The sequence below is a fragment of the Capra hircus genome, chromosome 14 (genome assembly GCF_001704415.2).
Source record: "Capra hircus breed San Clemente chromosome 14, ASM170441v1, whole genome shotgun sequence".
Classification (NCBI taxonomy): domain Eukaryota; kingdom Metazoa; phylum Chordata; class Mammalia; order Artiodactyla; family Bovidae; genus Capra; species Capra hircus.
The window spans coordinates 1,419,804-1,436,819 of record NC_030821.1 but is presented as its reverse complement, the minus strand read 5'-3'; the positions used below and the strand labels follow the sequence as shown (position 1 = coordinate 1,436,819).

Here is a 17,016-nt window from a genome sequence, read left to right as displayed (position 1 = left end):
AATTAGTATCTAGTATTTTAGTATGTTTTTTACTTAGCTCTTTATTGACCTTTTAATGAGTTGTAGGCACTATTTTTAGCTTTTTTTAATATAAAATTTGAGATAAAGAGCACATTTAGCTTTAAATTACTGGTCTGTTAGGAAACTGGAATGTAAACAAATACATACCCATGAAAGAAAAAAAAATACATTATGAAATAGAAGGTGAAGATTCACTGAGTGAAATAGCTTTTTAAGAAATTTGAAAATTAAAGTGAAACTCTTCTAAAGGAAACTCTTTCAGGAGACTCAAAGGAAGAGTCTAAGTTAGAGGGCAAATTTGCTCTGATAAAAACAATGCTGAAGGATACCATCTCTGGTTTCCTTATCTTTGGTCACATTAAGTTAACAATTGATCACAATTTTAAAATAGGGATTTCCCAACCACTCTAAAAATTTAGGTACTAAAGAGAGCAGAAAGGTGGTCTTTTCTTACTTTTCAATTCCAGATTATTGGCTTTTCTCCTAGATAGATTTCTCTCCTATCCTGATATTACCTTTATTATCATGGTCAAATGAAAAGTATTAAGCATTGAATACAGAAGAGAGATTAGGGGTTATATTGAACTTATCAGTGAACAAGTAAAAGTTTTTTAAAAGAATTGACTTTTATTTAATCCATAGGTCATTTAATAATATAGACTCTTTGGTGCTTATACTTTATTTGAATTTACTTGATTTATTTGTAAATCATACATTGATGATATATAAAAAATCACTGAGCAGGCCATGGCACATAATCAAATGTTTATCAAATCTAAGTAAAGTTCTCTAGTCAGTGATTCTCAAGAAGGGGGAAGAGCTTGATTTTCTAGGCAGGAAAAAAGGATCAGAATTTTTGATAAAGCAGTTGTTTTCTCAAACACGTCTCTCTATCAGACACTCTTGTCTGCCCCTTTTCTTGGATAAGAAAAAAAGCTTGAGAGTATTAGCTCTCTTCCTCCATCAGCTGAGTCCTATTGAAATAGAAAAAATGTACTGAGCCCCTTAAAAAAGTGTTTTGTAAATTACAGTTGTGATGCCAGTTTTAAATTTCATTCTTATGCCGCAGATTAAACAGAGTGAGACATAGAATATAACCTTAGAATTATAGTGAAAAAAAAATTAGAGAATCCGTTGGACTTCATTTGAGTAGAACTCTTGTTTAGTTGCTAAGTTGTGTCCAACTGTTTGCAACCCCATGGACTATAGCCCACCAGGCTCCTCTGCCCAGGGGGTTTCCCAGGCAAGAATATTGGAGTGGATTGTCATTTCCTTCTCCGGGGGATCTTCCTGACCATCTCCTGTACTGCAGCTGAGTTCTTTATTGCTGAGCCACTGAGGAAGCCCAGTCATACTAAGTATCTGCATTTTTAACACACACATAGAGCTGTCTCTCAATCCCAAATTACTTTTTAGAAAGAGGAATGTCATATAACAAGGAAGTTCAGTTTTTACCTTCTTAACCTGTTTCTGATCGTTGAAAAGTATAGATATAACTATCCATATTATTTCATTATTTTGAAATTTTTGGTACTTCATAAATGGGATGGTCAGAAATCTTTGTCTTGAACTCTCTAGAGAAAATATTTAAGTAAATTAATATAATAAACATAATTGCAAGAAAAACCTTTAATTTGTAATTACTTTAGCATCATCTCCTGAAGAAGAAACAATGATGTATAAATTAGAAATTGTGTTTCTTCATAACAAGATCATGACTCTTTTAAACTAGTTCAAATTAACATTTCTCTGAATGTAATGCTATACCTGTTCACCATTTAAGTTGCTCTCTTGTACTGTTATTCAGATTTATGTTTTATGTCATATAAACTATGTAACAAATTCAGAATCTCTGTTCATGTTCATAGGATCTTAGAAATAACCTAAAATCTTTGTATCTTCAATAGATTTTATATTTGTATTTTGTTACCTGTGTGAAAACACATAAGCCATCTTGCTTATTTTCTTGCTTATCAGAAGAACCAACGTACTTAAAACACCATAACTTCGGAATAACTTTTACTTTCTGCTGTCTTTTGTAAACTTATTTGTACCCCAGCTTTTTTTTTTTTTTTCCTTTGAAAGCCTTGCAGTGAGAGACTTTCTTTGTCTGGATGATCCACCAGGTCCATTTGATAGCTTAGAAGAAAGCAGGGTAAGTGCCGTATTATATATCACGTGAAAAGAGGAGCAAATAATACCATACAGTAGCTGCATTGTTTCTTGAATGGAACAGCAAACAGCAAAATTACAATTTCAGGCTGGTAGTCTTGCACAGAAAGCTTTTAATGTTTGAGTCAAAGCTTTCTTTCATTGAAGTATATGGACCTAATTCAGTGAAAAAAAGTAAAATTTCGTACATGTCATATAGTCAGTGAAGCTCTAAAATTAAATCCTACATTTATTTTCTGTGTTTTTACCATTTCAGAAAACAAAACAAAAAAAAAAACTACTTGGAAATTTATTTTACATTCAAAAGCAATATATGTATGTTGAATTTTCTTCCATCCAAGTATCAAAGTAAGGAAACTACATTTAAAATCGAATCCAAAAAACTAATCTCCAGAAGTTGAAGTTACTATCTTGTTATCAGTTCAGCTCAAGCTTGATGCTACTCAAATTACGCTAATTGACGTTTAGAGTGGCCTGTTTCTTGAAGAAATTGGCTAGATTCACAGATTTGATAATAATAAATTAGCTAGGATTTTATGCAAGTTTTTCCCTAAGTGTTTAATGATTTCTAAGTGTAACAGATTTAATTGTTAATGTTTTCAGTTAAACTGAGTCAGTTTTTTGTGTTAGAAGAATGCCGTAGCTTTTATAAAAAACAGCTTTATTGAAGTAAAATTTTCATCCATAGAATTTGTTTGCTATTTCATTGTAAATGTACAACTTAATAACTTTAAGTAAATTTGTAGAGTTGTGCCTTCATTAACATACTCCAGTTTTAGGAATTTCCGAGGCCTCAAAATTCTACAAGCCATCTTGCAGTGCCAGCCTCAGATGACTACTGTCCTGCTCTCAGTCTCTGCGAATCTCTTTTCTGGTTATTTCATGCAGATAGAACCATACCGTGTACATACAGTGCTTCCCCAGCGGCTCAGCAGTAAAGAGTCTGCTTGCGATGCAGGAGACACCGGTTTCGTCCCTGAATGGGGAAGATCCCCTGGAGGAGGGCATAGCAATCCATTCCAGTATTCTTGCTTGGAGAATCCCGTGGACGGAGGAGCCTGGCAGCCACAGTCCACAGGGTTGTAAAGAATTGAACACTACTAAAACAACTTACACACATGTGTGTATATAAATATGTATCAGTTCAGTTCAGTCACTCAGTCGTGTCCGACTCTTTGCGACCCCATGGACTGCAGCACGCCAGGCTTCCCTGTCCATCACCAACTCACGTGCATGTAAATGTATATGTGTCTGTATAAATACATAATACCATATGTACAGTATGCATAATTTAACATAATGCTTCTGAGCACCATCCATGTTATGTGTGCTAATGATGTGCTCAGTCTCTCAGTCACGTCAGACTCTTTGTGACCCCATGGACTGTGGCCCACCAGGCTCCTCTGTCCGTGAAATTTTTCAGGCAGAAATACTGGAGTGGGTTGCCATCTTCTACTCCAGGGATCTTCCCGACCCAGGGCTTGAACCCAGGTCTCTTGCATCTCCTGCGCTGGCAGGCGGATTCTTTACCCCCGGGGAGTGTCACCTGGGGAGCCCGTCCATGTTGCAGTCTCTCAGTGTTTCATTACTTTTTATTATTGAATGGTTTCCCACTGGATACATGTGCCGCATTTTGTTTATCCAGTCACCAGCTGAGGGATATTTGGATTATTTCCAGCTTTGTACTATTATGAATAATGCAGCTATGAACAATTTCAAGAAGACTGTATGTGGACAGATGTCTTCTTTTCTCTTAGGTTGGTTCCTGAGAGTAGAATGTCTGGTTATATGGCAAACATAATTTGCCATAACCAAACATTTATGTTAACTTTTTTTAAGAAGCAGAATTTTCTCAAGTGGCTGTACCATTTTACCTTCCCACTTGCCGTGTATGAGAGTTCCAGTTTCTCCAGATTCTCACAGGCATTAGATGTTATCTGTCTTTTGGATTATAGCCTTTCTTGTAGATATGTCATGGTCTTTCATTAAACTTTGAATTTTCTTTCTGTAATGATTTTCATGTTAATTGCTTTTTCATGTGCTTTTTATGCCATTTGTATGTTTTCCTTGATGAAGCTTTTTGCTTATTTTTTTAGTTGGATTGTTTGTCTTACTGAGTTGCGAGAATTCTTTAGATACAAGTCCTTTATCGAATACATTTTTTGCATATATTTTCTCATAGTCTGTATGTGTCTTTTTATCTTCTCAATGGTATATTTTGAAGTACTAATGTTTTTAATTATTAAGATATTCATTTTATCACTTTTCTATTTTGGCTTATGCTTTTGGTATTGTATCACAAGAACTCTGCCTAACATATGACCACAAGTATTTTCTCCTATTTTTTTTCTAGAAGCTTTATAGTTTTAACATCCATCCTGAGCTAATTTTGTATAAGGTGTGAAATAATGATCCTGAGTTTCTATAAATATTTAATCGTCAGTGCCCTGTGTTGAGTTATATTGGCACCTTTATCAAAAGTCCAAGTGAATGTGAAAGAACAGGGTTCACGTCTGGACTGTCTTCTTTCATTGACCTCATTAATTATCCTTCTGCTGCCAGTACTGCAGAGTAGAAATGAGTAAATGACAAACACATACAGGATGTTAATGAGTCAGCGGAAGAGGAGGAGGAGAGGGGAGTGGAAGAGACTGGGCTGCCTGGGTCGTAGAAAGCAGCAAAATGCCATGATCTAAGAGGCCTGCCTGGTGGATTTGGTGATTCGGGGTTAGGAGGTAGAGCAGATGTTCCCTTGGGAGTGCATTCTAACCTATTGTTGGTCCATCCAATTGAAGAGGACCAATAGGCATATGAATGACAACTATGTACTCAGGAAAGGTCTGGGCTGGAGATGAGCAGGGGAAAAAAAAAAGGAAGTTGATAGCAAATAGCATAGGTTATAGTTGAAGTGCTAACAGTAATTGCCCAAGGATGTCATATAGAGCAAGAGAATATATAATCAAGGACAAAACTGCGAATGCCCACATGCAAAGAACGAGTAGAAATCTCACTGTTTTTTTTTTTTTACTTTTTAAGTATAGTGACATGCTGTGTAGTTGAGAAAACCAGCATTTTGGATTTGACAATTAGAAGTCATTATTAGCATTTGCCTTGGCACAGTTAGTATAGAAAAGAGAGTAAGACTCTTAGTGAATTTGGCTGTAGGTAGGGATGGGAGGGAGGGGTAAATTTGGATGATAAAAAATTTCATCCAAAGGATTCTGGGAGGGTGTTTTTTTTCTGGGATGGGAATAAAGATCATCTTCTAGGCTTGGGATAACCAGAGTAACATACTGTAGGGAGTTTGCAGGAATGAAGGATTCAAACAGTCACACAGGAGACAGGGAATGATAGATAACAAGAGATCATTCAAAGAATTGATCAGCAATACTGAAAAGAAAACCTCAGTGTGTAAGTGACCCAGATTTTTTCATGACATCATTCTTCATGTCAGTATGATTTTAATTTTTATTTCAGTAGTTTAGCTTCCTGTTATAAAGGATAGAATGTCCTGGCATGAATATAATGAAAGGAGAAGTAAGGGGAAATAATATTGAAGGTACTATAATGGAAATTCTGATTATCAGATATGTCTTCTGAGCTAACACAAATGGAATCAATAATCACAGTTTGTTTCCATTTTGTTTTTTAAGTTTAATCATCTCAGAGTGGGCAAAAGCAGAATGAGGAGAATAGAAACTAAAACAGTGGTTATTGGTAATTTTCTCCAAGTTGTACACTGGAGACATATCACGTATTCATTTCTGGCACCCTGACTGACTATTTAATAGTTCTCAGGAAAAGGGACTTGTATTTATCTATGATTTCCCCAGTAAGTGGGCGCTAAGGTAGCAGAGACCTGAAAAGGTGAGAGTGGAGAGCAAAGCACCTGGGTTGTGCCCATATTGTCTTGGCTGCCTGTGTTCTTGAGCTCCTCAGGCACACTCGTCAGCAGTGTGCTGCAGAAGTAGTCCATGTTATTCTCTTTTTGCCTGTGGTTTCTATTTGCTGTTTGTTTTTAAGGCTTTCTGTGAAACTTTAGAAGAGACAAACTACCGTTTTCAAAAAGAACTACTTGAAAAACAAAAAGAGTTGGAATCACTGAAGAAACTGCTCAGTGAGAAGCAACTTCTTATAGACACTCTAGAAAACAGAATCAGGTATGTGCTGTGGACTGCATTTTCAGTCCAACAAGTTCAGCTCAGTACTCTGGACTAAATACCTTTTGTCCATTTAGGAAATTTCTGACTCCAGAAGTCTTAGACTCATGGTGTACATCCTCATAGATGGGGAAAATTATTGTCTGATTATTTATTTAGAAGGCTGAAAATTTGAAGGATAGGAAATACCAGGAAAATAAAGCTAGCTGTTCACCAAGGCAAACATTATTTATTTTAACTATTTAAATTATATGTTTGTTTCTAGTCATTTATACCAACTTTTCACATATTGAAACTTCTAGTTTCCCTTCTTGTCAACATATATCAAATTGATGTTAAAATCATTTTAAATTAATCATAAGTACTGATTTCACTGTTGACACTTAGAGTCAGCAGTTTATTAAGTATATGACTCCACTTAGAGCAGCTAAAAGCTGCTAAAGCTACGTGCATCAACAACAATAAATATATACCTATTTTATTCATAGAAAACAACTTGTCACTGTACTTCACCTCTAGGACGTTATCTCTGAAACCTGAAGAGTCGCTGCTTACATCAGGAACAGATGGCAGACAGACCCTGAAGGTGGAGCCCTCTGCGCTTGAGGTTGATCAGGGTGCCCTGGATGAAGAATCTAGGTATATAAGGTTTGGCTTACTGTAGCCTAATCATCTGAGTAGTTGGCGGGAAATAGTCATGCTCTGTGGGACCTGTTTTTGTGAATTCAGGATCATTGTACCATGGATCTGATGAGCAAACACAGGGAGATGACATATTCTAGGCTGCCCCTAAAAGTAGGTTTGTGTTATCCAGGCTATACAGTTTATTACTCATTTGGAAGATATGTCTGAATTAACAGAGGTGTGACTCGGTTAATTCGTTGATTTTGTAACCTTGACAAGTCCCTTTAATCTCTCTCAGTGTCAGGCTTTTCCGTGCCAGCGTGGGGCACTGTCATAACATCCACCCTGTCTACATAATAGGAGTCATGAATCGATAGTATATTTGAACACACAGAGAATTTGTATTGTGTATAAATCCAGGTCATCATTAATACTTCAGTGATAGTCGTTAAGCTTATAACCATGAGAACAAATTTTATGTTGGTAAAGGTCATTACAAACTAGAATTTTATTGAAAAATAGTAGGTCAGAAAGCTGAAAGAGTTAAAAATAAATCCCCAAAGGTGTTATCTGGCAATGATAACTTTATTAAATTTCTGATTGAATATTTAGATATTCTTTTTTATTGAGTATTTTTCCATTTAATATTCTTTACAGGAGGTAAAAAAAAAATTATAAGGTAATAGGTGAAGTAGTGTGCGTCTGGTCTCTTCATTGTGTTTCTCTTCTATTGTAGGGCTGATAACAAGCAATACTCAAGTCTTAGTGAACCGAAGAGTTCCATATCAGACATAGAAGTAGCAGAAGTGGCGTATCATGCAGAAGACTGATGCAGCTCCAGTGGCTCCTTCCATTTTCATGTTCCTGTGAATTTAGAATAGAGTGACAGATATTTAAAAAGAAAAAAGAGACTGAAGCGTCTACATTAAACAGCTAGATTGCACATGTATAAAGTTTACATAAAGGAAAATTTAATTTATTGGTGTAGGAAATATATTCACTGTTGCTTTAAATTGTCTTTTAGACAAACTTTGTATTTAATACACTGAAAAAAAATCTAGTTAAGAGTTCTGTCATCAAGGCCCACATCCTTAAATACTGCACATAAATTATTTTGGTATTTTGCCAATATATTGATCCAGACTAACATGGGTGAGCACACTGTGTGTGTATGTGTTTAAATCGCCAGTTGTATTAGTTCAGTGGACATAAATTGCATGTTGCTGTCTGTTGAATATATACTTTGTTGTGTCTCTGACCTGATATATTTTTATTAATGGTTTAAATGAGTGGTAAAGATGAGTTTTAAATATTGACATGTTTATCATCTCTAAATGAAAGTTGCTTATTTGGAATGTTACTATTTACAAGAAGAAGAAAACTTTCTAGTACCAAAGCAAAACTCTGAAAGAGCTATAATAACATAGCTAAAGTGATAAAATAGCTTTGATTTGAAAAGCAAATCCATTAATATCCAAATACTATAATAAGTGTACCAGTGTATTACATGTTACACTTATTTATTTTCCATGTAATCTTTATCTTAAATCTCTACCTATAGAATCAATGGGTTTGCCTTTTTCAGAACACTACCTCTTTTAGCTAATCAGGGCATACTCCTTTGAAAATACAGATTCTAAGCAAATAGGCAGTCATACAAAAAAATACAAAAAATAAGAGAGAAAAAGCCATATACCCTGCAGAGTTCCTGTGTCAGCTCCTGGCATTGCCTTTTTATTTCTGTACATGTAAACATGTTGCTATAATGTCTTGATGCTGATTTTCTTCTTAATATATTTAGCTAAGTGATGCACTTTATGATAATTAAACTCCTTTGTGCCAAGTTTAATTGGTGAATTTCTTTAGTAAGTGGAGTTAGGAAAAAGAATTATATAGTGCCTTCACTATTTCACCTTTTACAAAAGTCTCCTATAGTCCTTTGAGTCTGCTTTATGAAAAAGGTGTTTATTTCAGCTTTGCATATAGTTGTCCAAAGTGCCTTGTTTCGTTTTATAGTATGAAGTTACTCATTTTATTTTATATTTCTACTGTTTTGCATATTGCTGTTAATAAATCATTCTAGCATTTTGAAATTCCAGTTGGTGTATTGAACTGCATATGCTTTCTAAAAACTGAAGGAAACTTACTGGGGAATTAGAATAACAATCTCCATTTTTTCCCTCCTCTAAAATTTATCAGTGTCTTGACATACAGCATATTAAGGTGCAGTTGTTTAAAATTCTACTGACATAGATAAACAGATACAATGGCTATTGTTAGTCTTTGACCTAAAAAGGAGACTGCTTTTTACCAAAGTACCAAAACTTTTTTAAAGTTTTCATCAAAATGGACAGGTATGCTTTATCTCAGAATATTTTCGACAAATTGTATTAGAAATATGTTTCCTATCCTGGGAAACAGAAAGAGTATAATAAAATGGCCTACTTGTTCATTTCAAAATGTTTAAAAAGGCTTAAAGAGAACAATCATTTAAATTAATACCATTTTTAGTCTAATAAAACATGGTAATGAATTCCAGGTACTATAGTGCTACACATATGTCTGTTCTAAAGTGAACCAGACACTCTCAGAATCTGGCCTTTCAGAAGATCGTTTTTAAAACTTAGATGGTTGAAGAAAAACTCTTGTTAATTAGGGGAATCACTATTATTTATATGTATTTAGAACTTAATTTTTTTTACTTTTATAATGCACTTTATTCCCAGTATTATATTCATTTAGTAAATTATTTTTTCAGGAAATAGTAGCTGTCTTGTCAGATCATGAATGCCATTTTTCCCCTCCAGTTTCTGTGTTCTTATTGTCCCTACAATTACTGTAAATTGAACTGTAGTGGACTTTAGTGACTAACCCAACAGGTATTTGCATTCCTCTTCTTCACCAGCTCCAAAATGAGAGCTGGGGAAGCTTGTTTTCTCGGCTCCCCTTGCAGCCGGGTTTGAGACTGCGGCATATATCGTCAGTGGCACACGGGGACATTTGCTGGCAGCTGCGTCTGTTGCGTTGCACAGATGGGGACTGAGTCTGTGATTTTCCTGTTAAGTTTATGCTTTATATTACTGATCACTTTAAGTCTCTCTGAATAGGTGCAGTGCACTTCAAATGTAACCAATATCAATAAAAAATTAGAACATAACTGAAACAGAAAACATTCTGTGAATAGTTTTTTAACCTTTTGAAAATTAAGTCCATGTATAAGAAACACAACCATAAAATTCAGCATTTAGAATGTGTTCTATCTACTAAACTTAGATTAGCCATTTAAAGCACATTCATTTAGAAAACCATGGTCGGGGACATCCCCAGTGGCCATGACTCTGAACTCCAGTGCTGGGTCCTGGGTTCAGTCCCTGGGGAGGGAGTTACTCCCACACGCCACCACGAAGAACCTACATGCCACAACTAAAGACTCTGCCTGCCACAACTGAGATGCAGCACAGCCAAATCAGCAACAGCTATTTTTTTTTTAAATCAAAAAATTTTATTTAAAGGAAAGAAACACTGTCCTGAGATAAACCATGTAGTTTACTGCACATGTCTGTGAGACGAAGGAAACAGTGGCCTTAGGTCCAAGAATAATTAGTCTGTTTTTGAAATGGGTTTTTATTACTTCCAGTGATGTTAAAACAAGTTTGTATTCCCAACTAGTAAAGAAAGGAATCTAAATTTTCTGGCAGATTTTCAAAGAGCTACATATTTGGTCCACATTTTAATTCTTCGTAGAAGTAGCTTTGTTCCGTTGCTGTTTGTTTTGATGCTTTTGGCTTGTACTGGCAAAAACGGTCACCAAAACTTGTATTTTCAATACATGTGTGTTTAAAACTGATGTCTTCTCTGTCACATTGTGTACCTGTTATGAGAACTCATGGGAGAGAATTCTCTTAGGTCTCAGTTCCAGTAAAACCTGTGCTTCTCCTAAACAAGTGATTTGTTTTTATCTTCAAGACTATATTACTATCTTGTTTTGTTTTCTGGGCAGCTGTAAGCCAAATTGTGGTTCACCCATAGCTACTGTATAGAAGCTTATGAGTTGTGCTTTTGTGTAGTGAATATGACTTTATTTTTCTCTCATTTTCTCTTAACTCCAATTTTCTTCACTATTTAACTTATTCAATTAGAGCAGATGTATTTTTGTTCCAGTAAAGTCTCAGGCCTGAATATTTTAGACTCCGTTAGATAAGAACTTGCCATAGCCTGCACTGAAACAATTCTTGCACCCTTAATATGATACCAGTAACTATACAAATTACTTTAAAAGGCGCCTTTGAGTAAAATCAGTAGACGTGAGTGCAGATTTAGACATGCTGTCTGTTGGTGGCTATTGGTAGTTTCTTGGCCAGAGCACAGTATTAATAAACTCAAGTTATGGTTTTAACTGTTGCCTCAAATTAGAGCAGATGCTACTTACCATTTTGATATTTATCACTGACAGAAAAGTGATAAATATCAGAAAGTGACAAAAGTGATCTTTTCCGTAAGATATTACAGAAAAACCTGAACGAAATTTTTGGCCAACCCAATAGAACAGTGTTGTGTTATCTCCAGATAAATAATTAAAAATACAGCCAGTGTATACTCAGTAGATGAAAGGGAGCATTTTAGATGCAGGGAAGACTAGATACAGACTTGAAATGTCCTAGTGAAATGTTTGCAACCAGCTAATTATACTCAAAGGGTCACTGGTGTCAGTACCTGAACTCCTTTGCTGCAGTGTGAAGTACAAAGCCCATCCTGGGGAGATGAAGCTCATGAGCAGAGAAGTCAAGAATGACCTGATCCACCAGTCTAGTTTTCCAGTTCCCTATATGACAAATATGCAATGACTAACCCAACAGGTATTTCCGTTCTTCCTCGCCACCTCCAAAATAAGAACTGAAGAAACTTGTCTCAGCTCCCCTTGCAGCTCGGTTTGAGCCTGTGACACATACAGTCAGTGACACACATGGGTGCTCGCTGGTAGCTTCTGGGAGACAGCTCGCTTTTCTTGTAAGAAGGTAAACATGTCACTGACCTAGCCTCTCCAGCTTCCTCCTGTTTTGACCTCGGTGCTATCCAGGGGTATCACGAAAACCACGTTGCAAATGAGGTGTGTGACAAGCATGGGGGAAGAGGAAGAGAATCACAGAGACTCCAGCTACTTGTCAAACCACCCTGAGTTGTAGCTTTTTGTTAATTATGCCAAGATAAAAGTTATCTTAAATTTGGATTGTAGGTTGTAAGCTTCAGGAGAAGATAAAAACCCTTCCTGTGATGATACTGTATATCACCAAAGAAAAAAAGGAGAAAAAAGCTTTGAAAGCTAGAGGGAAGATACGAAATCTATTAGACATATCAAAGGTCGCTTTACATTTGAGGCTCCTTTTGACAAATCAAATATGAATGAAAAGATCTATTATTCTTTGTATAGATATTAGTCTGGTCAGGTAACTAAAACACCACCACAGACTGGATGCCTGAAGCAATGAATGTACAGTGGAGGCTGGGCACCAAGATCTAGGGGCCAGCAGGGTGGGTGTCCGATGAAGACTGTCCCTGGGGTTGCAGTCAGCTGCCTTATTGTGGCTTCACGTGGCCCTTCCTTAGGGTGTCTCTCATAAGTACAGTAGTCCTGTTGGATCAGGGCCTACCCTTGCGACCTCGTTTAAATTTCATTACTCCCCTGTGAGTATGAGTGCGTGTGCGTGTGCGTGTGTGTGCTCAGTCGTGTCTGACTCCTTGCAAACCCCTGGACTATAACCCAGCAGGCTCCTCTGTCCATGGGATTTCCCAGGCAAGAATACCGGAGTGCATTGCCGCTTTCTGCTCCAGGGGATCTTCCCAATCCAGGGATCGTTCCCACGGCTTCTGCACTGCAGATGGATTCTTTGCTACTGAGCCACTTCAGAAGCCAGAGGCTCCATTTACAAACACAGGCAACACTCGGGAGGTAGGACTTCAATATATGAATTTGGGAAGACCGTGAACATTCAGTTCCGAACAGTATGGAATGAATATGACATCATTACATGTCTACAGAGATTTTTCTCAGTTCAAAAGATAAAAGGAGATAGACTCAAAAAAAAAAAAACAACCCAGCCTATTCTTTCATTTGTTCATTCAACAACACTGAATATCTACTGTGTATCTTCTCTGGGTTATAAAAATTGTTCAGAAGTATGTGATCCCTTCCAGGAGTTTAGAGTGAGTGGGTTGTTTTATTATCTATAGCAGCATGAGGTAAACGTGGTAATAGAGATATTCGTGATGAGCTGCGGGAATGAGAGGACTGGAAGGGGGCACATAGAGACAAGCAGCAGAAGTCCGGCGCTTTAGCTGCTTTTTCAGGTGGAACGCAGGGCACACCAAGCGCAAGCGTCAGCTCCAGCCTGCACAAGACACAGGTATCAGCCCTAATTCTCCCTCCCTCTTCCCATGCCTTAGGAACAGCTACAAAATGCAAAAGTCCACCTCCCTGATGTAATAGATCAGAGACACATACTGCGATACACCCGGCAGGCGTTTTAATGTAGGGCACATACTGTGTCTTCATTTACTAATGTTCTGACAGCGGTTCAAACTTTTGCTTGGTATAGCTTCACTAGGATGAGAGTTCCTGGTTCTCTCTCTTGATAAGCCACACCCCTAGCACTTTTGTCTGAATCTTAGCTTTGGTTTGGATCCTGTGACGTGAAACGTATTTTCTTACTGTTTTCTTCAGTCCTGTACAGTTATTTTGCCTTTATTTTACCAAGTGTCATCTGACCTGGTTTTTCCCAGAAATAATTATCTCATATTTCGCTGCTTTATATAGTATTAATAAATGTATTTAAACTTAGTTTAAGTATGGCTGATACAGTTTTGAAAACAAAACTGATAGTTTGGTAATCAATCACACAGGAGTGCAGGTGTTCTAAGCAGTCAGCCTTGAACATTCAGCTTATCACGGATGTTGGTGAGCCCATTGTATAGAGAACATGGGAAACCTGAGTGGGTAAATTATGTCTGTATTCTGAGCTTGGAGGTGACAGCAGATCGCTTGTCTTATGCCTTGAATCTATCCAGTTCTCTTCATCTCCACTGCCATCGCCCTGACCGGAACCACAAAAACCCCTCATGAAATACAGCACTGGGAGGGTCTGTCAGCTTCCACCTTTGCCCCACTTTAATCCAGTCTCCCAGAGCAGCCTTGCTGTTCTTTTTGAAAAACATTAATCATACCATGTTTTTCTCTCTACCTAAACATTTTCAAAGATTCCTCATCACTTTTAATATTATAATGCCCAAACCTCTCTTGAGGTCTCCAAACATGGCTCCACTGTGCCACCCCTCTCCCTAATGCCCGCCACAGGCCACCTTCCCATAACCCCTGTCTAGAGAGCCATACCCCAAGTCCTACCTGGCTCCTCTCCTCCAAGTCTCAGGTTAAATGTTTCATCTTCAGGCAATATAAAATAGTCCTCAAAACAGTCATTTCCATGTCAATTTTCTTATTTTCTTATTTTCTGTTCCACTTGCCCCAAAAGGCAAGGCTTTGCCTGTTTTCCTCTAATCCCTGCCTGCCCCACAACTACCAAGCTTAGAAAGAAATGGCAGATGCTCAAAATATTTATTGAATAACCTAAGTTAGGATAATAGTAGAGAAAATAGAGGTATTTGAAAGGAAAATGTAAGTCTTGGGGATTGATACTTCCTGTGGGTTGTGCTGCCAACTGAGGAAGAGAATAATGCAGGAAGAGGGGGGTTTAGGGGCTCGATTCAGCTTGGGACACACTGGATTTGAAATACGATAGGTCATCCAAGTGGAGCTCTCGAGCAGGCATCCAAAATTCAGAGGAGCGGTCTGCCTTGCAGAACTCAAGTCAGATTCATAAGGATTAACTGTTCTTCACACCCGTTGCCTAGTCTACATTGATCTAAACCCTGTCAGGGCCTCGTATGTTAGCAGTGCTAAAATGAACACCAGAAACGCATGATCCCAGGTGTACTACTGTGACAAGCATCAGAAATACACTTCATGGGCCCAGCTGTCTCATCCAGATAATTTGTTTTTCATTCCAAAAGTAATTTGTAATCAGAGAGAACCATGTTTCTCTTCTTCCTTTAGAGGGGATACAATAAGAGCACCATATCACAGTTTTGTCTTGTTTGGGCTAATTTTAATATTTAGGATTTAAAGTAAAGATTAAGAAAAATTCAAATATACAGTAAAATGTAAATACTTCAACCTCACTAGTAATCAGATATAGTTGCTATTTTTTTTTATGTATTTTCACTAGAGTTGGAACGATGAAGAAATGTATATGATGTTTAAAAATTTTGCTTAAAGGATATACATCACATTTATCTTGAACATGTCAGCCAGTTTCCAGTACTGAGAGAGATTTTGTCAAAGATTTTATGATAGATAAAAAGTAGACTGTATTGTACCCAATAAAGCGATGTTACAGAAGATTTAAAGATATTCATGATATAATTAAAATAAGCATACTTCAAGATAGTACTATCTCACTTTTAGAAGTAAAAAGGTGTTCAACATTTATGCATTTGTATACAGAAAAAATAAAATCATAGTCATGGTTATCTACTTGATGGAATTATGAAGCAATCTTATTTCCTTCCTGTCATGAATCTGTATTCTCTCTCTTTTCTATAATAAGCATGTACTGAAAAAAGTCTTTGTAACTTTTAAATTATCTTCTAACTAATAGTAATTAGTATGTGCATCACCCCATCATCTACAGTGTGTTTGCGTCAAGGCCAGTTTCTTCATCTACTTCACTCCTATCAAAGGAAGATGGTGCCATCCGCACTGTGGCCCTGTGGTGGTCCAAATGGAGTGTGGAAACCCTCAGCTCGGCCTCTCCCATAGCAGGCACTCGTAAAGGAACAGACTCTGACAAACGACCCCCTACGCCGAAGAGCGTCACCTTGGCCCTTCAGGAGTCTACCTGTGAACAGGAGAAACACTGGGAAGCCTTCATTAAACTGACATTGGTGGACGGACTGAGAGTCATTCGTTAACTAACCTAGTCATTCCATCATTTACCCTGTATTTTACATTTTGAAAGCTTGAGTAGGCTCTGTCCGGTTTACAAATGGTTTTTGTTCTAACCACACTTCCCCGTGACTGAATCTGTTGAGACTGCATGTTAAGGCCCTCCTCAGTCGTGTCCAACTCTGTGTGACCCCATGGACTGTAGCCCTCCAGGCTCCTCTGTCCATGGGAGTGGGCGGGTTGCCACGCCCTCCTCCAGGGGATCTTCCCATCCAGGGATCGAACCCACCTCTCCTCTGTATCCCGCGCTGGCAGGTGGACACTCACTAGCGCCACCTTGGGTAGACGGTGCTCTTTCAGATTAATCTTAAAAAGCCTTTCAATATATAAGGTAATAGAAATCTGCATAATGATTGCAACGGGACAATTTATAAAGTTTGAACCGGTGATTAAGCAAGAAAAATTTAAAGCAAATATTTGTGTGGACAAACAGGGCTTCAGGGGGCTCCCCAGGTGGTGCTAGTGGTAAAGAACCCATTTGTCAACACAGGAGACATAAGAGACTCAGGTTCGATTCCTGGGTTGGGAAGATCCCCTGGAGGAGGGGATGGCAATCCGCTCCAGCATTCTTGCCTGGAGAATCCCATGGACAGAGGAGCCTGGCGGGCTATAGTCCATGGGGTCGCAAAGAGTTGGACAGGACAGAAGCGATTTAGCACGCATGCACAGGGCTTCAGGAAAGCAGATAAGTTAGAGATGAAAGTTAAGTGGAGACTTTTGTAAAGAATCGAATGGGAGATTTCCAAGTGAGCCAGGCCCAGCACAAAGAGATGATACAGATTTGGAGTCTCCTCAAAATGACACATCAGGCCACCTCAACTACATGGGCCCACAAGCAGTGCAAACGGTTTGCTGAAAGGATACAGACCGCTTCCAAGCCAGCCTCCAGCCAGGTGACTCAGGCAGCACACTCCAGGCAACAGCTGCACAAAGTCACAGAAGCGGAGAAACTGCCAGGTCCCTCCCTGTGTTCGGTCCACCAGC

General features: G+C 37.9%; 1 protein-coding gene across 5 annotated transcripts in view; it reads left to right on the top strand.

Annotated features, from left to right (window-relative positions):
- SNX16 (sorting nexin 16) overlaps positions 1-9,075 on the top strand; it is a 34,014-nt gene extending 24,939 nt beyond the window's left edge. For all 5 annotated transcript variants that reach the window (XM_018058162.1, XM_018058165.1, XM_018058161.1 and 2 more), the window contains 4 exons: positions 2,107-2,176; positions 6,217-6,353; positions 6,873-6,992; positions 7,714-9,075. In XM_018058162.1, the coding sequence (XP_017913651.1) occupies positions 2,107-2,176; positions 6,217-6,353; positions 6,873-6,992; positions 7,714-7,807 (421 nt within the window). In that variant the 3' untranslated portion in view covers positions 7,808-9,075. The remainder of the gene's footprint in view (positions 1-2,106; positions 2,177-6,216; positions 6,354-6,872; positions 6,993-7,713) is intronic.